The sequence below is a fragment of the Salmo trutta genome, chromosome 6 (assembly GCF_901001165.1).
Source record: "Salmo trutta chromosome 6, fSalTru1.1, whole genome shotgun sequence".
Classification (NCBI taxonomy): domain Eukaryota; kingdom Metazoa; phylum Chordata; class Actinopteri; order Salmoniformes; family Salmonidae; genus Salmo; species Salmo trutta.
Window position 1 is genome coordinate 50,141,796 of NC_042962.1, and position 26,244 is coordinate 50,168,039.

The 26,244-nt window shown below is 44.1% G+C and overlaps 4 protein-coding genes across 4 annotated transcripts in view; all 4 read left to right on the forward strand.

Moving 5' to 3' along the window:
- The window catches only part of LOC115196138 (unconventional myosin-X), a 23,068-nt gene extending 21,702 nt beyond the window's left edge, over positions 1–1,366 (forward strand). The window contains exon 37 of the mRNA XM_029756747.1: positions 1–1,366. This exon is cut by the window's left edge and continues 605 nt beyond it. The gene's annotated coding sequence lies outside the window, so the exon portion shown is untranslated.
- Positions 1,367–2,543: 1,177 nt separating this feature from the next.
- LOC115196139 (pituitary tumor-transforming gene 1 protein-interacting protein) lies at positions 2,544–11,318 on the forward strand. Its single transcript, XM_029756748.1, has 7 exons — positions 2,544–3,058; positions 3,887–3,939; positions 5,828–5,936; positions 6,008–6,110; positions 9,246–9,311; positions 9,767–9,813; positions 9,945–11,318. Exons 1-7 carry the CDS (start codon positions 2,965–2,967, stop codon positions 9,980–9,982), a joined length of 510 nt encoding a protein of 169 aa, XP_029612608.1. The 5' UTR covers positions 2,544–2,964; the 3' UTR covers positions 9,983–11,318.
- A 1,217-nt stretch (positions 11,319–12,535) lies between these two features.
- On the forward strand, positions 12,536–15,485 carry LOC115196140 (small ubiquitin-related modifier 3). The gene is made up of 4 exons (XM_029756749.1): positions 12,536–12,690; positions 13,596–13,724; positions 13,905–13,976; positions 14,234–15,485. The coding sequence occupies exons 1-4, from the start codon at positions 12,670–12,672 to the stop codon at positions 14,294–14,296; spliced, it is 285 nt and encodes a 94-aa protein (XP_029612609.1). The 5' UTR covers positions 12,536–12,669; the 3' UTR covers positions 14,297–15,485.
- Positions 15,486–17,464: 1,979 nt separating this feature from the next.
- On the forward strand, positions 17,465–26,236 carry LOC115195138 (thrombospondin-type laminin G domain and EAR repeat-containing protein-like). The gene is made up of 13 exons (XM_029754944.1): positions 17,465–17,555; positions 18,768–19,003; positions 19,142–19,530; positions 19,652–19,745; positions 19,953–20,109; positions 20,770–20,901; positions 21,004–21,074; positions 23,864–24,025; positions 24,108–24,312; positions 24,663–24,895; positions 25,285–25,463; positions 25,557–25,658; positions 25,808–26,236. Exons 1-13 carry the CDS (start codon positions 17,465–17,467, stop codon positions 25,959–25,961), a joined length of 2,205 nt encoding a protein of 734 aa, XP_029610804.1. The 3' UTR covers positions 25,962–26,236.
- Positions 26,237–26,244: the final 8 nt, after the last annotated feature.

Below are 26,244 nucleotides of genomic sequence, written 5' to 3' on the forward strand. Positions count from 1 at the left end.
ATAAGCACAATAGTCTAGTCAAGCCATACCACCCGCAAAGCCCTGTCGCCCCCTTCTCGACCCCGATAACACACTCCCAGTCGCAGTCCCAACACACTGCCAGCTAGGAGAGATCAAATGAAGCCTGTTACTATTTATATCTTCCTTCCTCTGTCTCTTACCCTCTCTCCCCCATTTGATATAACTCTCTCTTTCTCTGTCTGTGTGTCCCCCATTTCACCTGCTTCACTCTCTTTACAGTTAAGGGTTAATTTATTCTCTGTTGCTTGCTTGCTTCCTTTCCTCTCTCTTTCTCTCACTCAATCTCTCGTTCATCTGCTGTTATCCATGGTGACTGAGATGAAGGACTCACTGTGTTTTGTGTTTTCATCTCGGGGTCAAATGGAAAATCAGGTCCCTTCTTCATCAGACTGCACAGTACTTACTTCCTGTGTCAAAGGAAGTGACATCACATATGGTCAAAGGAAGTGGCCTCATACAAACCCCCTCAGAGAACCAGGGCTGGAGGCCCATCCAGGGCCTTCTCCCTGGGATCATCCTGACTCAGAGGCTCTTTCAAGGGGTAGCTGTCTGGCTCAGTCTGGGGGGAAGCTCCATGGGAGGAGAATGAAAAATGTTGACTACAAGATCAACCAAGGGAGATTGAGAGAGCTTTCTCCTATAATATGTCTACATACTATGAACATCACATATATTATATATTCATGGCCAACCTATACATACACACATACACTAATCAAATACTTATCGTTTTTGTATATCGCACCCATAGGAACCCTACATAGATTTTGGTGGTCACTGGACTGTATGTATATAAATACCATTATAAATGCCATTTGATTAATTTATTGAATGTGTAAACTAAATGCGAATGAACAGAGATATTCACTGCTGTATGTCTAATATGCCAACGCACCCTTATTCACTAGCAGTGCCATCTGACTAAATCACAGAGATATAGAGGGGTTTCACTTCTTGATGTAGAATGGGTAGAGTTCAGTCGCGGCGGCCATATTGGTAGGGCGGTTTGGGATGGTTGCCTACATGCGTTTCTCTGTACTCTGGTGAAATGTAGCCTTCGTATCATCCTTCTGGCTCACGTTTCCATATCGGTGGGTACTTTTTTTTTTAAAACATGAGGAATCTACAATCTTGTCTTCTCTACCCATTCTGTTTCTACGCTATGTGACTGTTCTCCAGTTCATGTGTGAATAGAACCTGTTTTAAGTCATGTGACTAGTGTACTGTACGTTCCCAGTGTCACCCCTCCTGCAGTGCTGTGTTTGGAATGCTAACGTGAGCGTGTGTATCTGTGTCATAATGCAGGTGACTAACTAACTACCCCACCGGGGGAAGAAGGGAACCATAGGAAGAAAAGAAAGACAGTGTGTTGTTGAGAAATAACAGTATTATGTATCTGGATAACCTTTATAAGAGAATGGTGTTGTGATTTTAAATGGGGGAAGAGTTTGGGGAGGGAGGGAAGGGGAGGATGGGGTATTTATTTGTTATAATTATTGCAGAGGGAGGGAGGGGATATGGTTACAGTATGGAATTCTGTGAAAGAGGTATGCTTCTAGGAAATAGGAATTCAGAATTCTGGGAACATGGGAATTTTGTTTGTTTCTGACTGTGTGTCGTCACTGCTTGTGGGCCTAAGCCCCCTGGAGGACCAGTCTATAGAATCAGAATTACTGGAAAGGACATTCCAATTCAGAACAACATTCCATCCTGTGTTCCAGTGGACCATTTGGAATGACCGAAAAATCCAGTTTTTGCAGGCATGTGTAGCCTACATGAATACATGTTTTTTGGCAGACAGGTCGGAATGTCAATTATCATCAAATCCAGTGAAATTCGGGAACTGTGTCCTATCTAGGTATTCTCTTTCTATGGCCCTGCCTCTCACACTGCTAGTACACAGAGTAAGATGAAGTTGCCTCTTGACACTGATCTAAGGCAGTGGAGGTTGCTGAAGGGAAGAAGGCTCATAATATTGGCTGGAACTGAGCAAAAGGAATGGCATCAAACAGATGGAAACCATATGTTTGATGTATTTGATACCATTCCATTGATTTTGATCCATTACCACAAGCCCATCCTCCCCAAATAAGGTGCCACCAACCTCCTGTGATCTATGCTCAGTTTTCCGTTTCACACCCAAATGGTAAGGGTAAGCTGATCCTAGATCTGTGTCTATGAGCAACCTCTATACCGAGGTCCTTTTCCAGCCGCAGGCGGCCAGAGTAGGGCCTGACTGTAATCTGTCATGGTTCATATTAATTATTATCATTATATATTGAAACATTGTGATTGTTTGAGAGAAAAAAAGAGAAAGAGAGAGAAAATTGTTGTTGTTCATTTTTTTTGTAACTGGCTTTACAAACTCATGCTTTAATAAATTATCGGAAATTGTCCAGTCTTCTCTTCTATACACGCACGCACGCAGCACACACTTACGCACGCGCACACAGCTGACTTGATTGTTCTATTTCAGCTAGGGTGACCACATAATGGTCCATGTTTAAAATACACAAATGCGGGACAACGGAATGTTTTTGCGGGCCAGTGCAGCCTACATGAATACATGTTTCTGGCAGACAGTTCGAAATGTCAGTCATCATCAAATGAATAGGAAGTCTGACTGAAATACGCAACAAATCTAGTGGTGTTTTAATTTGTTGATAAAATTTTACGGGACAGCAGACAAATTGCCAACATTTGGGACTGTCCCGTATTCTGGGACATGTGGTCACCCTAATTCCACATGTCATTGGTTGGGCGCGCGCAGTGAGAAAGGAGGACAGACCTTTTTGTCTTATCTCAACATCACTTCAAGGGTTTGTTTTCTTAAAACGGATTGCCTCTCTCCGTGTTGTTACTTAAATAAGACAACTTTTTCAACTCATGAGTAGCGCCATACACGACGGGATATTTTACTGTCAGATTTGAACGTTTCAATAAATGATGGATTTGAGGAGTTTAGTATGCCTACCTGCTGTTCTGCTGCTCTTCGGTTTAGTCACTGTGTTCTCGCAAACTGCCGCACCAAGGACAGGTGAGTTAGTGACACTTCTTTTGTTTTTCTTAACCATTGATTTATTGTCGCTTATAGATTATTTTGATCTATATGACAATATTATAGTTAATTATGTTGGCTGTAGTTAGTCTATGACGTTAATCATCGAAAATACAGCTGCTAGTGGAGTTCTCAAACCAGAATTTCCCCTAGATTTCACGTTGTAGCCTATTTCACAGTGACTTTGCCTTTAGGTAAAACAGAAAATGACTTAATGCTTGTTTTCAGTTCCTTTTATAATGATATAATTTAGACTTTCAATAACCTCAACATGTATTATATTCAGATAATGGCTCTTTAATTTCAACTGTCTTGGTACATTAGTAACGTATTCGGCCTATTCACTGTTAGGGAGTTGGCTCTTGCTTTCTGCTAAATGCTTGTGTAACTGAAACCTTTTTAGCAGGAACGTTGGAGTGTTTTCAGTTCCTTCTCAAACACATTTCAGTAGCTATAATCGTGACTGGCTGGCCCATTTAACTGTTAAGTGTTTGGGTGAAACCAGTTAGTGTCCAAAGAGACACCTGTTCCCCGTCTTGGAAGAATCCTTTAGCCTTTTAGCCCCATAGAAACCAGACAACCAGGCTTCCCCTTCTTATCTGGAGCCATAGAGCTAACAGAATGTACACAAACAATTATGTGGAATCATACAGTCAAACAACAAATAGAAAAATCTACAGTAGGCTAGGACTTGCTGCAAGTGAGAAGGCTTTATTACTGCCTCGAACTGCAGTTATTTAGTATGTTATGAACTACTAATCTAATGTTTTTTTCCCCTCAATCAACCTGTTTTCTCTCCCTCCTCAGTGTGTGAGACTAAGAATGGAACAAACTGTGAGGAATGTCTAACGAATGTGACGGTGAGTCTGGGATTAGTCTGACACACTGGGTTTCTTTGGTCCTGATTCCCTCACTATACCTCCTGCTCACGGGTCTAAAAGGGTCACAAATGTGTTCTGGTGCACATGAATCAGCATACCAGCTGCACCCTCCACACCTGTCAGACAGGTCTGGGGACAAACTGAACACACCTCTCTCTCTCTGCCCTCATTTATCTCTGTGCATCCCTGCCAATCCTGAAACCCCTACCCATTCATAGATCACATATACAGTTGAAGTCAGAAGTGTACATAGACTTAGGTTGGAGTCATTAAAACTCGTTTTTCAACCACTCCACCACTTTTTTGTTAACAGACTATAGTTTTAGCAAATCGCTTAGGACATTACTTTGTACATGACACAAGTAATTTTTCCAACAATTGTTCAGACAGATTATTTTACTTATAATTCACTGTATCACAATTCCAGTGGGTCAGAAGTTTACATACACTAAGTTGACTGTGCCTTTAAACAGCTTGGAAAATTCCAGAAAATGATGTTTAGGCTTTAGAAGCTTCTGATAGGCTAATTGACATCATTTGAGTCAATTGGTGTACCTGTGGATGTATTTCAAGGCCTACCTTCAAACTCAGTGCCTCTTTGCTTGACATCATGGGAAAATCAAAAGAAATCAGCCAAGACCTCAGAAAAAAAATTGTAGGCCTCCACAAGTCTGGTTCATCCTCGTGAGCAATTTCCAAACGCCTGAAGGTACCACGTTCATCTGTACAAACAATAGTACGCAAGTATAAACACCATGGGACCACGCAGCCGTCATACCGCTCAGGAAGGAGACGCGTTCTGTCTCCTAGAGAGATGAATGTACTTTGGTGCAAATCAATCCCAGAACAACAGCAAAGGACCTTGTGAAGATGCTGGAGGAAACAGGTACAAAAGTAGTAAAATTAGGCCTATTTTGACATAACCTGAAAGGCCATTCAGCAAGGAAGAAGCCACTGCTCCAAAACCGCCATAAAAGCCAGACTACAGTTTGCAACTGCATATGGGGACAAAGATTACTTTTTGGAGAAATGTCCTCTGGTCTGATGAAACAAAAATAGAACTGTTTGGCCATAATGACCATCGTTATGTTTGGAGGAAAAAGGGGGATGCTTGCAAGCCGAAGAACACCATCCCAACCGTGAAGCACGGGGGTGGCAGCATCATGTTGTGGGGGTGCTTTGCTGCAGGAGGGACTGGTGCACTTCACAAATAGATGGCATGATGAGGGAGGAAAATTATGTGGATATATTGAAGCAACATCTCAAGACATCAGTCAGGAAGTGAAAGCTTGGTCGCAAATGGGTCTTCCAAATGGACAATGACCCCAAGCATACTTCCAAAGTTGTGGCAAAATGGCTTAAGGGCAACAAAGTCAAGGTATTGGAGTGGGCGTCAAAGCCCTGACCTCAATCCTATAGAACATTTGTGGGAAGAACTGAAAAAGAGTGTGTGAGCAAGGAGGCCTACAAACCTGACTCAGTTACACCAGCTCTGTCAGGAGGAATGGGCCAAAATTCACCCAACTTATTGGGGGAAGCTTGTGGAAGGCTACCCAAAACGTTTGACCCAAGTTAAACAATTTAAAGGCAATGCTACCAAATACTAATTGAGTGTATGTGAACTTCTGACCCACTGGGAATGTGATGAAAGAAATAAAAGCTGAAATTAATCATTCTCTCTACTATTATTCTGACACTTCACATTCTTAAAATAAAGCTGTGATCCTAACTGACCTAAAACAGGGAATTATTACTAGGATTAAATGTCAGGAATTGTATTAAATGTATTTGGCTAAGGTGTATGTAAACTTCCGACTTCAACGTTATTTGTGTTATGTTGACGTGTGTGTGTGTGTGTGTGTCACAGTGCCTATGGTGTCAGAAGACTAAGATGTGTATCACGTACCCAGTCAACACCATCCTCCCCCCGCACGCCCTCTGCCCCCTCAACGATGCACGCTGGGGACGCTGCTGGGGTAAGAAAACAAACACACACACACCTCTGCTGGAGTAGGAACTAATGTTTGTGTGTGTGTGTGTGTGTCAGTAAATTTCCAGTCCTTGATCATCGCCATGGCGGTGGTGGGTGGAGTCATTATCATCGCCTTCCTGGTCTGCCTCTTCTGCTGCTGCAAGTGTGAACACATGGGGTATAGTGCTTATAACACTCACACATTGTTGATTTGTGTGGTCAATGTTTCCAAAACACATCTCGGTTTGGGATGATATACAGTTGAAGTCAGAAGTTTACATAAACCTTAGCCAAATACATTTTACCTCAGTTTCACAATTCCTGACATTTAATCCTAGTAAAAATTCCCTGTCTTAGGTCAGTTAGGATCACCACTTTTATTTTAAGAATGTAAAATGTCAGAATAATAGTACAGTGATTAATTACAGCTTTTATTTCTTTCATCACATTCCCAGTGGGTCAGAAGTTTACATACCCTCAATTAGTATTTGGTAGCATTGCCTTTCAATTGTTTCACTTGGGTCAAACGTTTCGGGTAGCCTTCCCACAATAAGCTTCCCACAATAAGTTGGGTGAATTTTGGCCCATTCCTCACGACAGAGCTGGTGTAACTGAGTCAGGTTTGTAGGCCTTGCTGGCACACGCTTTTTCAGTTCTGCCCACTCATTTTCTACTGGATTGAGGTCAGGGCTTTGATGGCCACTCCAGTACCTTGACTTTGTTGTCCTTAAGCCATTTTGCTACAACTTTGGAAGTATGCTTGGGGTCATTGTCCATTTGGAAGACCCATTTGTGACCAAGCTTTCACTTCCTGACTGATATCTTTTCGATGTTGCTTCAATATATCCCCATAATTTGCCTTCCTCATGATACTGTCTATTTTGTGAAGTGCACCAGTCCCTCCTGCAGCAAAGCACCCCCACAACATGATGCTGCCACCCCTGTGCTTCACAGTTGGGATGGCGTTCTTCGGCTTGCAAGCCTCCTCCTTTTTCCTTCAAACATAACGATGGTCATTATGGCCAAACTGTTCTATATTTGTTTCATCAGACCAGAGGACATTTCTCCAAAAAGTACAATCTTTGTCCCCATATGCAGTTGCAAACCGTAGTCTGGCTTTTTTATGGCGGTTTTGGAGCAGTGGCTTCTTCCTTGCTGATCGGCCTTTCAGGTTATGTCAATATAGGACACGGTTTACTGTGGATATAGATACTTTTGTACCTGTTTCCTCCAGCATCTTCACAAGGTACTTTGCTGTTGTTCTGGGATTGATTTGCACTTTTCGCACCAAAGTACGTTCATCTCTAGGAGACAGAACGCATCTCCTTCCTGAGCGGTATAATGACTGCATGGTCCCATGGTGTTTATACTTGTGCACTATTGTTTGTACAGATGAACGTGGTACCGTCAGGCATTTGGAAATTGCTCCCAAGGATGAACCAGACTTGTGGAGGTCTACATTTTTTTTTGACAGGTTTCTTTTGATTTTCCCTTCATGTCAAGCAAGGAGGCACTGAGTTTGAAGGTAGGCCTTGAAATACATCCGCAGGTACACCTCCAATAGGCTAATTGACATCATTTGAGTCTATCAGAGGCTTCTAAAGCCATGACATCATTTTCTGGAATTTTCCAAGCTGTTTAAAGGCACAGTCAACTTAGTGTATGTAAACTTCTGACCCACTGGAATTGTGATACAGTGAATTATAAGTGAAATAATCTGTTTGTAAACAATTGTTGGAAAAATTACTTGTCATGCACAAAGTAGATGTCCTAACCAACTTGCCGAAACTATAGTTTGTTAACAATACATTTGTGAAGTGGTTGAAAAACAAGTTTTAATGACTCCAACCTAAGTGCATGTAGATTTCCGACTTCAACTGTATACAGTATTATTTATTATTTTTATTTATCGTTGACTGCGTGAGTGTATTTATATACAGTTTCGGCCAAACATATTGGCACACATGCACTTCTTATTTGTTTATTCAGATCCCCATTAGCTTTTGCCAAAGCAGCAGCATTTCTTCCTGAGGTCCACAAAAAAACACAAAACATGACACATAACGAAACAGTGATAGACAAAAACAGTAACACAAATTTAAAATACAACGATATACAAACAATACTTCTACTAAATAATAATCAATACAACTTAAACATGTGTGTCCCCTTCTAAAATAAGTTTAAAAAAAAAAAGTAAACTTCTGGTCTTCACACCTTATTAGATTTTCAACATTGCAGATCCAATTGTATTTTTGTGAACTTAAGTTGACAATTTTTATTTCGAAAATAAAGACAAATGGCATGAACTAAATGAGTGGCTCTCCGGAGCTAATAGTTGGTTACACAGCCTTTGGCCAAGGTAACTGCAGACAAACACGTTTTGTAGCAAGCAATGATGTAACCCACTTTTCAGCAGCAAACTACTCTAATTCTTCAATGTTTGAGGGGTGCCCCGCTCAACTGATGTTTTCAGATCTCTCCATAGGTTTTGGATGTGATTCAAATCTGGACTCTTGGCTGGCCACTCCTGAACATTCCAGCATCTCTTCTTGAACCATTCCTGGGTGTTTTTTCATGTTTTAGGTTGTTGTCCTGCTGGAAGACCCGCAACATTCAATGGAGACCCAGTTTTTGGACACTGGGTTGATCAAAACACCTGATAATCTGCTGATTTCATGATGCCTTGCACACGTTCAAGGGACCAGAGGCAGCAAAGCAACCCCACAGCATTATCAAATCTCCCACATGTCAGACAAGAGTCCGGAACTGAATCACATCCAAAACCAATGGCGAGAACAGTAGTTGGAGGGAACCGCTCAAACATTTAAGTATTAGAACAATTTGCTGCTGAGAAGTGGGCCAAATGCCAGTAGAAAGTTGCAGCAAGCTCATCGGTGGCTTCAAGAAGCGTCTGTCTGCAGTTATCTTGGCCAAAGGCTCTGCAACCAAGTACTAGCTCCAGGGTGCCAATTTAGAACCTGCTATTTGTCTTTATTTTCTTAATCAATATTCTCAGCCTAGGTTTACAAAAATAAAATTGGCTCTGCAATGTCAAATCCAATACCAATGTTTTTTTTTTTTTTCAATTTCTATTTATTTTAAAAGAAATGGGGAATAATTTAATGCAAGGGTGCCAATATATTTGGCCTCAACTGTAGTGTGTGTGTGTGTGTGTGTGTGTGTGTGTGTGTGTGTGTGCTTTGTCGTGGTCAACTAGTGTGTAATTATTCACACACACTGACCTACCCACCCCATGGACTGACCTCCAGGTACATGTATAAGTACTTATCCGCCCTAACGTGTGTGTCAGGTCTACGAGGTTCGATGCCAAGATGGAGAGACGGACCAATAAGATGAAGGGGAAACAGGAAGAGAGGTAAGACGTCATCATGGCACATGAACATCTGTGTATTTCTCTATGTATGTGAAGCAATTTGCAACTAAAGAATGTGTTTGGTTATTCTAAGTATTAGTATTTACATGGCTGTGTGTGTTCAGCTGGCCTACTACAAATCCCACAGGGAGATATGGTAAACGTTACCCAGTCAAGCCCTGTGTGCTGTATTTGACCTTGGTGTGTCTCTGACAATGTGACTGCCACCAGAACAAGGCCCAAGTTTATTTTGTTAGTTTCATATCAGTTACAGCCGGAGTAACACTAAAGCATTACTGGAACAAACCTTTACATACGTCACAATCCAAGCTAACCGCCCAAACCGGTTTATGCTCTATTCATGACTTCTTACCCATCTGGCTGGTCTGAAAGGTTGTGCAGTCCTCTAAAAACAATGATGTGTGCGTCTAACCAGCTGGTTGTCTTTGTGTTAACAGAAAGGCAGAGATGAAGATGAGGCATGAAGAAATCAGATCGAAATATGGTACGACTTGAGATAAACACACCACTCCTGTCTGTGGAAAAACACTGTCACTACTCTGATGGAATTTGTTATGAAAGATGATCTCTAACTCCTTTTCTCTCTCTCCCCCCCCCCCCCCCCCCCCTTTCCAGGTCTCAGTGGGTCCAACCCGTACTCCAAATTCTCTTGAGCTGATATTTGAACACTACTATCAACTGCCTGCCTTCTCTTCACCTTTGACCTTTCATCCAACCCCCCCCCCCCAAGGACTGTTTTATGCTCAGCTTACCCTCCCCTAAACCATTAATCATAAAAGTCTTAGGTGTTTTAAAGGTTTTGTATAATTTCAGACCGTAGTCTATAATAATAATTTCCTGCAATTCGTATGTTACGAATTCCAATTTGTACAATATGTTACGAATTTGTAAGTGCTTAAGATCCCGTTCAATCTCTTTAACCGTTTGAGGAGAATACATGAAACTGACCTTAGATCAAAGTTTTGGGACAACCTGTTATACAACATTATCTGCCCATGTAACACTGGTCATTAAACATTGTGTTGAATGTAAAGTATCCTACGAATGCTTAGCTAGAACAAGTTCTGCGCTGCTTGGTGAGTGGTGCAGTGCAGAACATGTCTTGCAGTGCAGACTATGTGTGAGCAGTGGAAAGGTGCAGTAGCCTTAGCAACTTACCTTATTTATACCATCTTTCTTCAGTGACTACTACTGTATTATAAACTCATGATGGTATTTGAGGGTTACTACTTGGTTATTGGAGATCTTGCCTATGCTCTACTTGATTGAGAAGATGCACTTCAGAAAAGTTGACCTTCTCTATGTATATTTATCTTATGGTGATCTATCGGAAATGTGTCCAGTGCCCACCTGTACTCCATCAAACAATAAACTTGTATAGATGTATTGTTATTCTAATTTAAACCAGAATTGTACTTAATGATGCACTATGCAGAAGTTCCTCTGCCATTTCCTGCTTGCTAAAATTCTAATAGTTCACCTAATTTCAGTTTGTGACAAAACAAGCAAGTATAGGGTAGAGAATCATTGTACCATCTAAACAGCTGTGAAATATGTTTTCCATATGGTAAGCATAGAAATAATGCACATACAACAGGTCTGCCGCTTCTTAGACTTGCTTTCAAAGAGGGTGACAGATCTATAACTCACATTTATGTGAATTTGGTCTGGTCGCCCAAAAAGTTACATATTGCAGCTTTAAATAAGAGGGTATTCAGAAGAGTTGAATGCTCAAAATTGCAGATAGAAATGTACCCTACCATATAGAATGTACACACCTTGTAAAATGAGACACAAAGAATGTCAGATCTAAGTAATATATTTCTACCTGTGACAGCTTTCTCATTACAGACACCAGCTACTTCAGTTAGAATCTTGTCAGGCCAAATTAATCCATTTTTTATTGATGTCAAGTTGTGTAATAAACGACCCTTTGTCTGTTGATTGAGCAAATCTATTTTTACTCAAATTAAACTTTCCACTATGTAAGACTTGTGTCTCTTTGGATCTTTTCAGCTCCTACTATAACCTCTGTCATATTAAAAAACCCACTACCATATCAGACCCGAGATCGTAACCTCAATAATAGTAGAGATAAAAATAAACAGGAATTTCTGCAGTTCTGACTCAACCTCAATTCTTAATCTCAATATACTATTTTTTATCAAGGATACGTATACTCTTTATTCAAGCATTTTCTATGAGCAGAGCCACAAAGAGAGAATCTTTCTGGAATTGTAACCCATACCTCGATCCCTACCCACTCTCCATTAAGAGAGAAATTACATGTTGAGTTGGAGCGCCCCGATTGGTCATCAAAAGCCATGTTTCTGGTTGTGGATCTCCAGTCTCGTTGCCTATCACCCCTCTACTCTGTTTGCTTCCATTTGTTTATTAAACGGATTCTGTAATGAATGCACCCCATTTCTCTATCCATTATGATGAAGATGGAAGATTTGGCTTGATATCATCATCAGCGGTACCGGAGCGCCAAGTCTAGGACCAAAAGGCTCTACCCCCAAGCCATTAGACTGCTGAACAATTACTCAAATGGCCACCGGACTATTTACATTGACCCCCCTCCCATTTGTTTTGTACACTGCTGCGCTGCTACTCTGTTAATTATCTATGCATAGTTACTTCACCCCTACCTACCTCGACTAACAAGTACCCCCGCACATTGGCTCGGTACCGGTTCCCCGTATATTACCTCGTTATTTTATTGTGTTACTTTTAATTTTTTTTAACTTTACTTTATTTGGTAAATATTTTTTTAACTCTTCTTGAACTTCACTGTTGGTTAAGGGCTTGTAAGTAAGCATTTCACGGTAAGGTCTACACTTGTTGTATTCGGCGCATGTGACATAACGTTAGATTTAAAAAAAAAAATGTTTATTCATTATTGTTATTCACTGTGTATTTATCCCTTGTCAATATTTAAATGTTGTATCTTTAACTCTGCATTGTTGGAAAATGACCCGTAAATAATAATTTAATGGCAGTCTACACCTGTTTACGAAGCATGTGACAAAAACAGTTTGATCTGAGTGTAATGTGTGTATTTATTTGAAATTAAGCAAGGTCCACACTCAGCCCTGCCTTTGGCGGGTTCTTAATGTCGCGTGGCCGAGTATTTGGCTGAATTGCGCGTCCCCGCATCAGCGTCCGAGAGAATATGTCACGTGTTTCCACGAAAGCCAATCAGTGTCTGCGGAACGAGAGACCAAAGCGCGTTCCCGTGTTTGCGGAGGAGAAGAGCATATAGCTTAAAGAGGTGCAAACGAAAACACAGCCAAAATTACATTTTAACCCGCAAATCCTTTAAAGAAAACCCACCAACATGTCGGAGGAGAAACCAAAGGTAAGGCTAGTCGGCTATCAACATGTGATGGGTATTTAAGGTGATTAAAACAGTCTAATGCTAAATAGCGCCTGAAATATGCAATCAAAAATGGCCCGGTTTGCACGTTTGTCTGAATCGGCGCACTGTTTGTTTCGTAGTTAAATGAATGGAGTGCTGCCTCCGGATACGATATTTCTAAGTTCATCAGATATACAAGCTATTAGCGATGTTATGCTAAGTATTTCAACCAGAAAATAGTGTTGTTGAAACATAAATACCACTTACATTTCGAAGTTGAATACACAGATAGCGTTAGCGGGTTTTTCTTTGTGGGGAAAAAAGACCACGCTAGCAGTTAGCTAGCTAAACGCCGCAAGTATAGCGGCACTAAATGTGACACAATTTGGAAGCAATATTCGAGTGATTTGGATGCATTCGTCGGCATCCACTTATTGAAATGGATAAATAACATAATTAGTTAGTTAACGCACTGTTTATCTTCTAGGTCAGTAAACGCATGGCGTTGGCCAGGCGCCGGTAAGACCAGATATAGCTAGTTAATGTTGTCTGTACGAAATAGTCCCTAACCACTGATTGAGACAAGATTCATATTGTTTTTCGATTTGAGGTAGTAGGAAAAGCTGAACGTGGATTTTGCTACGGATAACGCATGGGTCTAGTATCTGGCTGTTTCAGTCACAGCCTTCGGGTTACGCACATTTCCCAGACCCAGTACCACCCACAGGCAACCCTAATTTACAGACAAGAAAACTACCTTGCTACCCGGTCCAGACCTTACCAGAGACGTCTGAGGAGTCTTAACAGTGGTTGCACAAGTCAATTGTTTGGCTCTCCAAGACAGAAGTATTGAAGACTGAAAAACTACATGTTAATCTTTTAATTGCTGTTTGGTTGTGTTTCAGGAGGGCGTGAAGACTGAGAACGACCACATTAACTTAAAGGTAGCCGGTCAGGACGGCTCTGTGGTTCAGTTCAAAATCAAGAGACACACTCCGCTCAGCAAACTGATGAAGGCCTACTGCGAACGTCAGGTCAGCACAGTCACCAATCAGACACCTTGCCCTCCTACCTGCTGCCTCAATGGCAAAGACTGGAGCAGGGGGCACACTGAACATTGGTCATAGAAATATTATGAAAAGAGCTGATCTTATTCCTAATACTATAGGAATATCTGTCCCATGTATTTCTTATGTGTCCTCTTTCTCCTGCAGGGGCTCTCGATAAGGCAGATCAGGTTCAGGTTTGACGGACAGCCAATCAACGAGACAGACACACCGTCACAGGTACACAGCACAGACAACTGGCAGCTCTCTATAATCTCTAGAAACACCCTCTACTCACTTCTCTTATCTCGTTCTTAATCACTCTAATGCACAGCATCTCTGGCGCCATTATCATTCTCTCAACTAAAGCACACCTGCTCTCAATGAACTTGATTACTTTCTCGCTGTACTTCCCAGTCCATATCCTCCTCATAGAATCACTCTTCACTCGATCCCCCTCTCCTTCCATCTCACACATGTTAATTCTCTCTCTCTAGCTGGAGATGGAGGATGAAGACACCATAGATGTTTTCCAACAGCAGACAGGCGGTCTCTGCTAAGCCCCTCCTGTTACAGTGATTGACATACCCAAACCACACCCACTGCTCCTCTCCTCCAGTCACTCTTCAGCTTCTGTGTTCCTTTGTTGTTTTAAAAAAAAAACGTCTGTCTCAGTTTTGTCCTGAGGGGTAGGATTGGGATGAATTTGCCCCTAGACACTGATTTAAGGTCAGTTATTAGTTTGCCCCATATTGGATGAGGTTACGTTTAGGACACGATGAGCTGATCCTAGATCGGTGGTAAGGGGCAACTTCTACTTTGAGGCTTCTCCATCGTCTGTGTTTCCTTGATCTTATTTTAAAAGATGTCTGGCGCGTTTTTGGATGGGGTGGGGGGAGGGCTCCCCTCAAATGTCTGTTGTCTTAGTCAACATTGAACTCTTGAACTGTCTTGGACAGCTTCCGGGTCTTTCCAATGCTAAGAATCATGGGTTTTGATCTAGAAACAACCCCCTACACCTAAGCCACTTGTGTAGTGTTTTGTATTTATCCAACACCTTAAATCTACAAGAAGTGCCTAGGGGTTAAGGGGTGGCTTCTGGACCCTTCCAATGGTTTGACATGGGGAACACCCTGGTTTTTCTGGGGGTGAAAACCAAGGGTGCATCTCAAGTCTTATGTTGCCTCCTTCATTTGGCACCGATCTGAACATTCAGGCTAAGGTGGATGCTGACCATGGAGTAAGCTTTCACCTGTCCAGTTCTTTAGTGTCAGTTTTACGAGAATGAAGGAGCGGAGACCCCTTGTCACAAGGAAGCTACTTGTACTGTTGAGATGCACCCCTCGTTTGTTTAGGTCAGTCAAAAGGGAATATTCCCTGATACCATGTGGAATAATTTCATTCTTTTTTTTTTTTCTTTTTTGGTGGTCAGTTCTTACAGCAGCCCTGTAAGTGACTCTGCTTTTGGTGTTTGGGTGGGGGTGTAAGGCAGGAGGGAGAAGTCATCCTTAAACACTGATACAGGGTCAGATCATTTGCAGCCCCGTAATGGTTCATGTTTTGGGGTTACGGTTTTCTGATCCCAGATCTGTGGTTAGGGGCTACGTCTACTTGGAGCATAAGGGGAGGGGCAGTTATGTTCTTTACCCACATGTTTTGTCATATGCTATTTGTTTGTTTTCTCTACTGATTTGTACATTGTTTGGCGTCTTTTACTACTGTAAACAATAAATATAGTTTGGTACTCAGGCTCCTTGTCACGGCTCCTCCTTTAAAAGTGTGGTATAAAATGGGCTCATTCAGTGGACTGCCGGTTACACATGAGAATCATGAATTGTATGTTCAATGTATTGTTTATAGTCGTGTATGTTGGACCCTATCCAGCAGTATTTGACAGTACTGTCGCTGAAATGTTTTCTCAGCTGCATAAAAAGACCAGCAGGGGGTGCTACTGTCTATTGGTACATAGTTGTCTGTCTCCCCGTCTTCCCTTTCTATCAGCAGGTCCCAGTTCAGCGGAGGTAAAGCGGGGACTATACCCTGAGTTCCTGTATTTGTGTGCTTGCATGTTTCCGGTCCAACGTTTAATCATGACAAGGGCCACGGTGATTAGATTGTAATTTGCGCCAAAGCCCGTCCTTTCCTCCAGGAAAACGATGAAGTGGTTGAGGACCGTGTCAGTTTGTTATTAGGTGAATGGAGAAGTCTTCCCATGGAAGAAGATCAAGTACATCCTTGGGGTCTCTGCTGAAATCCACTACACTCCTTTGAATAAGCTGCTGTTTTCTCAGAGGAGAACCTGCATGCACACATTTAAACTATACATTCAAATTCATTTTGACCACTTTGGACTCGTATTTTGGGATTCCTCTGTAAACGTCATCCTAGCGGAGAAGAAGTATAATTGAATACAACTGCATTTTGTTTCTTCTCGATAATCTATGACCTTTTTCAAAAGGAGGAGAAAATCTCTGTTTTTATTACATCTGTGCCTGCGGTCAGCCATCTGTCAGGATGTTAAATCGCTCTGTGTGATTGGCTGATACAGTCAGATTAAGCACAGTCGATTGATAGCCTGATGGGATAGAGAGATACAAGAAGGAAGAAAATTATCATCATGATCCTGTCAGATCCTGTAGCCTTTAAAATAACTGGCTAGGAGAAACACTAAACTAGTCTAAAGGACGTCTTCCTCCTGCCCACTGATCCGCTAAAGCGCACAAACCTGCTCTTGAAGAAAAGGGAAAAACAGAGCAGTAAAAGGTGTATAACAAAGAGTGAACACCCCTCCTTTATCTCCTTGATCTGTATCGGAATAGCTATTTGAAGCCTGGGTATGGCTGAAATACACATGTACACAGACACTTTGGTCCAACCTCCCGGGTCCGCACCTGAGAGTTGTACCTAATTCCCCTCTACAATTTTTATTACATTTTCTCAGAATGTAATATTAGAAAATCCTTTATGAGATCAGCTGTCTTACATAAACAAACTCACGTACATAGTCATCCACTCTTCAGCTACTACAATAATAAAGGTCCTAATAACAGGGATCTTGGTTAATATGGTAATAGCTTAGCCGGTATCAAGCACTCTATTGGTGGAGCAGAGGTCACCGGTGGTTTGCATGTTTTCAAAATTACTTTAAAAAAATGACTACTTGGGCTATATGGTGTTTATCTAATGTAAGGCTATTTTGTAGTACAGCTCTTTATCCCTGTATCTATGGCCCATACAACTCCACCTTAGGTATACATCTTGCTCTCTCTCTCTCACACACACACACACACACACACACACACACACACACACACACACACACACACACACACACACACACACACAGAGAAGAGTATGTGAGAGATACAGTCGGCTTCTGTTCTACTCTGTGAAATGATTGACAGGCTGGTTAGTGATTTGCATGGGCCTGGTATATAAGAGAAGGGGCTGGACCAGACAGAACTAACTCATTAGGAGCCTGCCTGTCTGCCTTGGCTGAAGTCAGATGCTGTAGAGGAGTTTAGATCCAGGCTTCACTTTGTCATCTGGACTCTCTCTGTTGGAAGATGATGCTTTCTACGGACACTCTCTAAGGACCATCTCTAGACACACCTCACACACAAATGTACACACTACTACGCCACACATACTCACACGCGTGTTGTAGATGAGCGTCAATTGGCGTTCGGATCAGTCACAGTGTTTGTGATTGGCTGGAGCAAGCTGGGATGTCATCGCCGATGCTGCTGTTGCCTCTGCTGCTGTTTCTCGGGTTAAGGGTCATCAACGCAGCTGCAGAGACACGGAGACCATGCAGAGGTACGTTCTATTCTATTAAACGCGCTATGATAATATCTGCGTGTGTGTGGGTGTTGTAACCTATCCGGGGACACATTTGATTGTGACACATAACATTGTACTTCCTGTCAGATAGCGGCTCTCAGATGATACTGTAGAGTGGCATTAAACACACCGCTTTTTCTTTCTCTTGTTTGCATGCAGTAGGGATGCTAGTTCAAATAGTAACTCCTTACATTTTCCTTGACACCCAAAAGGACTTGTTACGTTTTGAATGCTTAGCAGGACAGGAAAATGGTTCAATTCACACACTTATCAAGAGAACACGTGGTCATCCCTACTGCCTCTGATCTGACAGACTCACTAAACACAAATGTATCTTTTGTAAATTATGTCTGTGTTGGAGCGTGCCCCTGTTTATCCATACATTTTAAAAACAAGAAAATGGTGGTGTATGTTTGCTTAATATAGGAAAATTGATACTTAAGTATATTTTAGCAATTACATTTAGAACCAAATACTTTTAGACCTTTACTCAAGTATTATTTTACTGCGTGACTTACTTTTACTCAAGTAACTTTCTATGAATGTATCTATACTTTCACTCAAGTATGACAATTGAGTACTTTTTCCACTACTGTGTGTGTGTGTGTGTGTGTGTGTGTGTGTGTGTGTGTGTGTGTGTGTGTGTGTGTGTGTGTGTGTGTGTGTGTGTGTGTGTGTGTGTGTGTGTGTGTGTGTGTGTAAGAGAGATATCAGCCGTGTGCGTGAGTGTTTGGCGTGTTTAACTTGATTTGCCAAAACTTTGATGCAAATCACTCATGCACAGATAACTCTTCTACACGTATGCACAGATCATGCCAAAAACCTACCAGACATTTCCCAGCCATCCCGTAAACTCTGACTAACCTTACCTGATATCATGAATACACAAGAAACTACAACACCTCATCTTGCTGCTCTCACCACCTAAAGCAGTTTCCCACTATTTAGGAAATGCTAACTATCTCTCTCTCCCCCTTTCTCTCACTCTCTCTCTCTTCCCCCTCTCTTTCTCTCTCTCCCCCTCTCCCTCACTTTCTCACTCTTTCTCTCTTTTTATTGCTCTCTCCCCCTCTCTTTTTTCTTGCTTTCTCTATCTCTCTCTGTCTCTTTCTCTCCCCCTCTCTCTCACTTTCGTACTCTTTCTCTCCCCCTCTCTCTCACTTTCTTACTCTTTCTCTCTCCCCGTAGACCTGCTCCCCCTGGACCTTCTGTCCCGTGTTCTCTCCAGGGCAGGGGAGGGGGCAAGGGGGGTAACAGGAGGGGGGGTGCATCTGATCCAGTCTGGGGGTGTGAGGGGTGTCCGTCTGTCCCGTCCTCACCCTTCCCTGGACTTCCCGTCCTCCCAGCACCTCGCCAACTGTCACCTCTTCCCCAGAGAGTTCTCCATCGTCACCACCCTGAAGGTCAGCCTCGTCGCCCCTAAGGTAAGGGCCAGGGGTTAGAAACACCTGCGGCAGCATTACAGCAGGAAGTGACATCATCGATGACGTGGGGAAGGTTCAGTGTATTTTTTTTGGTGTCTCTTCCCACTGTGTGATGATCTGTCTCATCCTGTCTTTCAGAAAAACGAGTACATATTTTCTGTGGTGGAGGAAAAGGAAGAAGAGGATGCAAGGATTGGAAAGAGGAAGGGGGAGACACAGGGAGGAACTGAGAGTGATGAAGAGCGGGATGGAGAAACAGATGGAGGGGGAGAAAGACTAATGGACGGAGAGAAGAGGAAGGGGAGTGGCGATGGAGAGAACAGCAACAGTCAGGGACAGCTTCTGATTGGCCTGCGGTTCTCCAGAGACGGACTCCACTTCCTGTTCAGAGGTCGCAGCGGGGGGGTCGTGGCCCGCTGGGTTTTCCGAGGCATCCAATTGGCTGATGATCGCTGGCACACGTTGGTTTTAGCATTTAGCGGACACTACGCTACTCTCACTGTGGACTGCAACACACACCTGGAACTGTGAGTTGCTTTCTCTGGCTCCTTCTTTCGCTCTCTCTTTCTGTGTATCCTTTTTCTCTGTCTGTTTGTCCGTCTGTCTGTATTGCATTTCTGTAATGATGATGTCATTATATGTGTTCAGCAGGGTTCACTCCAAGTCGTTGCCCTCTGACCTAAGTGTTCAGGGTTCCAGATTCCACATCGGCAGCCGAGGGAGATGGAATGGCCTGTTCTCAGTAAGAACCAACACACACTACAACCCTCTCTCTCTAGAACCTTTGTACACTAGATTTACACTAGTAGTAATGGCTACAGGATGGCTTGATAAGAGTGACACAATGGGTTATGCCAATGGGTTATGCCAACACCATATAACTTGCTTCTCTCTACTTCTCTCCTTTCCTCTCCGTCCCTCCCTCCCTCCCCCTGTCCCTCCCTCCCAGGGTCTGATCAGACAGCTGGTCCTGGTGCTAGGCTCTGATGCCACCCCTCGTGTCTGCCCGTCCTCCAACCCCGGGCTGGCAGAGCTGTCTGTGCCCGCGGTACTGCTAGACCTACCACAGAAAGAGACTAGGAGTGACCTCACGCTGCCTTCATATGGTATACTGTCTCTCTCCTATTTTCACTGTCCCCTGATCTCTCTCACAAATGTGACTCTTTTCTCTGACTCTTTTTTCTCTCTCCCCTGTCCTGCCTCACCCTGTACGTCTATCCTCTACTGCCCCCCCTTCCCCCTCTTCCCCCCTCCCACACTCTACCCCCTCCCTCCCCCTCTAACCCCCTCTTTCCCCCTCTACCCCCCTCCCACACTCTACCCCCTCCCTCCCCCTCTAACCCCCTCCCACACTCTCCCTCCCTCCCTCCCTCTACCTCCCTCCCTCCCCCTTCATCCCCCTCTACCTCCCTCCCTCCCCCTCTACCCCCCACTACCCCCTCCCACACTCTACCACCTCCCTCCCCCTCTACCTCCCTCTTTCCCCCTCTACCCCCCTCCCACACTCTACCTCCTCCCTCCCCCTCTAACCACCTCCCACACTCTACCTCCCTCCCTCCCCCTCTACCCCCCTCTTTCCCCCTCTACCTCCCTCCCACACTCTACCTCCCTCCCTCCCCCTCTACCCCCCTCCTTCCCCCTCTACCCCCCTCCCACACTCTACCCCCTCCCTCCCCCTCCACCCCCTCCCTCCCCCTCTACCCACCTCCCACACTCTACCTCCCTCCCTCCCCCTCCACCCCCCTCCCTCCCCCTCTACCCCCCAGAGTCAGAGGTGCGGGTGTCTGTGGGGCTGGAGAAGACCTGTTCCAGTTCAGTAAGAGGACAGCTGTGGTTCAACCCCGTCAGGAGAGCTCTCTACCTCTGTGACGGTACACTCTGGGTCCCCATGCTGCAAGGTGGGTCCTCCACACACACACACACACACACACACACACACACACACACACACACACACACACACACACTCTTTCTCTCTGACCTCTCCATCTCTTCTACAGAGTCCCAGAGACTAGACTATGTCTTGGAGCAGCAGGTCCTCTCCACCAGTTCAGAGACGTATGATATGGAGGTAAAACATACACTATATACTATATATGTGGACATCCCTTCAAATTAGTGGATTTGGCTATTTCAGCCACACCCATGGCTGACAGGTGTATAAAATCGAGCACACCGCCATGCAATCTCCATCAACAAACATTGGCAGTAGAATGGCCTTACTGAAGAGCTCAGTGACTTTCAACATGGCACCATCATAGGATGCCACCTTTCCAACAAGTCAGTTCTTTAAAAATCTGCCCTGCTAGAGCTGCACTGGTCAACTGTTAGTGCTGTTATTGTGAAGTGGAAACATCTAGGAGCAACAACAGCTCAGCCGCAAGCTCACAAAACCACAAGCTCACAAAACGGGACCGTCGAGTGCTGAAGCACGCGGTGCGTAAAAAATAGTGTGTGTTCAAACTGCCTCTGGAAACAAAGTCAGCACAAGAACTGTTTGTCTGGAGCTTCATGAAATGGGTTTCCAAGCCGCACACAAGCCTAAGATCATCATGTGCAATACCAACCGTCAGCTGGAGTGGTGTAAAGGTCGACGCCATTGGACTCTGGAGCAGTGGAAATGCGTTCTCTGGAGTGATGAATCACGCTTCACCATCTGGCAGTACGACAGATGAATCTGGGTTTGGTGGATGCCAGGAGAACGCTACCTGCTTCAATGAATAGTGCCAACTGTGAAGTTTGGTGGAGGAGGAATAATTGACTGGGGCGGATTTTCATGGTTCGGGCTAGGCCCCTTAGTTCCAGTGAAGGGAAATCTTAACGCTACAGCATACAATGACATTCTAGATGATTCTGGGCTTCCAACTTTGTGGCAAAAGTTTGGGGAAGGCCCTTTCCTGTTTCAGCATGACAATGCCCCCCGTGCACAAAGCGAGGTCCATACAGAAATGGTTTGTCAAGATCTGTGTGGAAGAACTTGAATGGCCTAGACAGAGCCCTGACCTCAACCACATTCAACACCTTTGGGATGAATTGGAACGCCGACTGCGAGCCAGGCCTAATCACCAAACATCAGTGCCCGACCTCACTAATGCTCTTGTGGCTGATTGGAAGCAAGCAATGTTCCAACATCTAGGAGAAAGCCTTCCCAGAAAAGTGGAGGCTGTTATAGCAGCAAAGGGGGGACCAACTCCGTATTAATGCCCATGATTTTGGAATGAGATGTTCAACAAGCAGGTGTCCACATACTTTTGGTCATATAGTTTAAATATATTTTCTTAATATGAATATAAACTCAGCAAAAAAAGAAATATCCTCTCACTGTCAACTGCGTTTATTTTCCTATAACTTAACACGTGTAAATATTTGTATGAACATAACAAGATTCAACAACTGAGACATAAACTGAACAAGCTCCACAGACACGTGACTAACAGAAATTGAATAATCTGTCCCTGAACAAAGGGGGGTCAAAAAGTAACAGTCAGTATCTGGTGTGGCCACCAGCTGCATTAAGTACTGCAGTGCATCTCCTCCTCATAGACTGTGCCAGATTTGCCAGTTCTTGCTGTGAGATGTTACCCCAGTCTTCCACCAAGGCACCTGCAAGTTCCCAGACATTTCTGGGGGGAATGGCCCTAGCCCTCACCCTCCAATCCAACAGGTCCCAGACGTGCTCAATGGGATTGAGATCCGGGCTCTTCGCTGGCCATGGCAGGAAATCATGCACAGAACGAGCACTATGGCTGGTGGCATTGTCATGCTGGAGGGTCATGTCAGGATGAGCCTGCAGGAAGGGTACCACATGAGGGAGGAGGATGTCTTCCCTGTAACGCACAGCATTGAGATTGCCTGCAATGACAACAAGCTCAGTCCGATGATGCTGTGACACACCGCCCCAGAACATTACGGACCCTCCACCTCCAAATCGATCCAGCTCCAGAGTACAGGCCTCGGTGTAACGCTCATTCCTTCGACGATAAACGCGAATCTGACCATCACCCCTGGTGAGACAAAACTGCAACTCGTCAGTGAAGAGCACTTTTTGCCAGTCCTGTCTGGTCCAGTGACGGTGGGTTTGTGCCCATAGGTGACGTTGTTGCTGGTGATGTCTGGTGAGGTTCTGCCTTCCAACAGGCCTACAAGCCCTCAGTCCAGCCTCTCTCAGCCTATTGCGGACAGTCTGAGCACTGATGGAGGGATTGTGCATTCCTGGTGTAACTTGTGCAGTTGTTGTTGCCATCCTGTACCTGTCCCGCAGGTGTGATGTTCGGAAGTACCGATCCTGTGCAGGTGTTGTTACACGTGGTCTGCCACTGCGAGGACGATCAGTTGTGTGTCCTGTCACCCTGTAGCGCAGTCTTAGGCGTCTCACAGTACGGACATTGCAATTTATTGCCCTGGCCACATCTGCAGTCCTCATGCCTCCTTGCAGCATGCCTAAGGCATGTTCACGCAGATGAGCAGGGACCCTGTGCGTCTTTCTTTTAGTGTTTTTCAGAGTCAGTAGAAAGGCCTCTCTAGTGTCCTAAGTTTTCCTAACTGTGACCTTAATTGCCTACCGTCTGTAAGCTGTTAGTGTCTTAACGACCGTTCCACAGGTGCATGTTCATTAATTGTTTCTGGTTCATTGAACAAGCATGGGAAACAGTGTTTAAACCCTTTACAATGAATATCTGTGAAGTTATTTGGATTTTTACGAATTATCTTTGTAAGACAGGGTCCTGAAAAAGGGACGTTTCTTTTTTTGCTGAGTTAATTATATTTGTTTAAATTAAGACATAGTTGTAGATTCAACTGGTTTTCAACGTGTCTCTCTCTCCTAATCGCTCTGTCTGTCCATCTGTCTGTGATGTCTAGGTGTTCAGTGTACAAGGGCTGGGTTTGATGGCAGCAATGGCCCACCGCTCCCCCTCCCTGGGCTCTGCAATCTACCTCTGGAGAGACGGAGGCTTTCACCTTTACCAGAAGATCAGCACACACGGAGCCCTCTCCTGGAGACACTTTACTATGGGGAAGAAGGTACAGGAAGACATCTTAGAGATGTTTAAATACACTTGAAATACAATTGTATTTGTTAATTTGTTGATTTAACTTGTTGTAGATATTCCTGGTGGTGTCTAACTCCAGGGAGAGCACAGGGAAGGAGGAGACAGTGGAGAAAGATGAACTGTCAGTGATCTACAGGTGGAATAAAAAGACACAGAGGTTTGTTCATTACCAGGCGCTCCAGACACACTGTGCACGGGACTGGGAGGCCTTCCGCATCCAAGGACACACCTACCTCGCCGTGGCCAACCACAGACAAGGTAGGAACTGGCTACAGCCAATCATGAACCAGTTAAGGACTGGCTGCAGCCAAATCTTTGTAAAGCTGAAAAGACCTTGTGGAAAAGTATATTCTACTCAGTTACGGTACATGAGCTGCACAGCAGGTTGATGGCACCTTAATTGTGGAGGACGGGTTCATAATAATGGCTGCAATGGAATAATGGAATGGTACAGAACTCATCAAACACATGGTCACCACATTTCATTTACTCCATTCCAGACGTTATTGTGAGCCGTCCTCCCCTTAGCAGCCTCCTGTGATGAGTTGCAATACTAGTAACTCAGTTGCAATTATCTCGTCCTCTCCCTACCCCCTCCCTTCCTCTAGGTAATACCAACCACACCATAGACAGTGTGGTCTACAAGTGGGACCGTGGTACGCAGCTGTTTGAACCACACCAGGCCCTGCGGACCTCTGGGGCTTACGACTGGGAGGCCTTCACGGTCGGACCCTACCACTTCCTGGCTGTGGCGAACGCGTTCGACGGACAGACCACTCACGTTGACTCGGTCATCTATGTCTGGGTGGATGGAAGTTTCCGCTTGTTTCAGACTATTAAGGTGAGAGAGAGATGAAGGTGAAGTAGAAGGAAGAGACAGAGTAAGGAAGAGGGGGTTGGCAAGGGGGAAGGAAGCGAGGGGGGTAGATTGGCAGAAATCCTAAAACAGCACAACCACCCACACCACGGAACTAAGAGAGGCCAAAAATAGACCATGTATAGCGGGGCAGAATTTGCATGTTAGATCCAGCTTTGACAGATAACTGATAGTGAATCAGACATTTGAATGGAACCACATGTGAGGTGAAGTTGACTGACAGGCAGACTGAAACCACAAAAAGACTCAGCTTTGATTGGGAGGGAATTCCAATGTCGGCATTATTCTATGGTCTCTCTTTCTTTCATTTCTTCCTTTGTCTCTGTCTCTCTCTCTCTGTCTCTCTCTCTCAGACATTCTGTGCCACAGACTGGGAGATGTTCCAGATCGGCAGCAGGGTCTTCCTGGTGGTTGCTAACGGACACCAACTCCATGGCAACGGCCCCGGTCGCTATGCCATCAACTCGACCATCTACGAGCTGGACATGAGCTCTCAGCTGTTCCTGCGTTTTCAGGACATCGTCACATACAGGTACACATGCACCTTTATACAGGTGCACATTTTCCCCACCTCTCCTCTCTCTTCCTTCCCTCTCTCATTGCTCTATCTGTCTCCCCCCTTCAGTGCTGTTGACTGGGAGTTCTTCACAGTGGGAGAGGAGAGTTACCTGGTTGTTGCAAACTCCTTTGATGGAGAGTCTCACTCTCTGAACAGCATTATCTACAGGTATCCACATGAATCCACTAGAATTGGTCATGGTGCTATAATTGGATGGGTGATATATTGTGAATTTACAAACATTATGGTGATATGTTATAAACTCATCATTATCACGATTTGTGCTTTGAACTTGAACATGATATGGATGTGCGCAGGTGGCAGGGATACGAGGGGTTTGTTCCCATTCACCGGCTTCCCACCATCGGATGCAGCGACTGGGAATTCTTTACTTCCGGAGAGGAGTCCTATCTGATCTACTCCAGCGCCACGGCACCTCTCTCCAAAGTCTTCCGTCTGAAAACACACTGACACGTGACACAATATCATATCAGGGACAACATGGAGAACATTAAAAAATGAAATCTCAACTGATGTAATAAGGATGTAATAAGGAATGTTATGTTGTTGTACTGGGTCACATTTGCAGAGAGAGAGAGTATCAGTAGATATACATTTTTGTGTATAAGTACTGTATATAACTTTAACATTAGTCATATTTGTTGCCTATCATTTTGTGAAAATAATTTATTGATGTAATAGAAATGTGTAAAAAATACAGTATGTTTCATTTGTGTCTTACTGCAAATTCTAC

What these genes read in the sequence shown, in the direction of transcription:
- LOC115196139 (XM_029756748.1), top strand. Translation starts at nt 2,965, where the DNA reads ATGATGGATTTGAGGAGTTTAGTATGCCTACCTGCTGTTCTGCTGCTC. An exon ending in AACTGCCGCACCAAGGACAG is followed by an intron (nt 3,059 to 3,886) that starts GTGAGTTAGTGA and finishes CTCCCTCCTCAG; the next exon opens with TGTGTGAGACTAAGAATGGA. An exon ending in ACGCTGGGGACGCTGCTGGG is followed by an intron (nt 5,937 to 6,007) that starts GTAAGAAAACAA and finishes TGTGTGTGTCAG; the next exon opens with TAAATTTCCAGTCCTTGATC.
- LOC115196140 (XM_029756749.1), top strand. Translation starts at nt 12,670, where the DNA reads ATGTCGGAGGAGAAACCAAAG. An exon ending in TGTCGGAGGAGAAACCAAAG is followed by an intron (nt 12,691 to 13,595) that starts GTAAGGCTAGTC and finishes GTTGTGTTTCAG; the next exon opens with GAGGGCGTGAAGACTGAGAA. An exon ending in AGGCCTACTGCGAACGTCAG is followed by an intron (nt 13,725 to 13,904) that starts GTCAGCACAGTC and finishes TTTCTCCTGCAG; the next exon opens with GGGCTCTCGATAAGGCAGAT.
- LOC115195138 (XM_029754944.1), top strand. Translation starts at nt 17,465, where the DNA reads ATGTCATCGCCGATGCTGCTGTTGCCTCTGCTGCTGTTTCTCGGGTTA. An exon ending in GACACGGAGACCATGCAGAG is followed by an intron (nt 17,556 to 18,767) that starts GTACGTTCTATT and finishes CTCTCCCCGTAG; the next exon opens with ACCTGCTCCCCCTGGACCTT. An exon ending in TGCAACACACACCTGGAACT is followed by an intron (nt 19,531 to 19,651) that starts GTGAGTTGCTTT and finishes ATATGTGTTCAG; the next exon opens with CAGGGTTCACTCCAAGTCGT.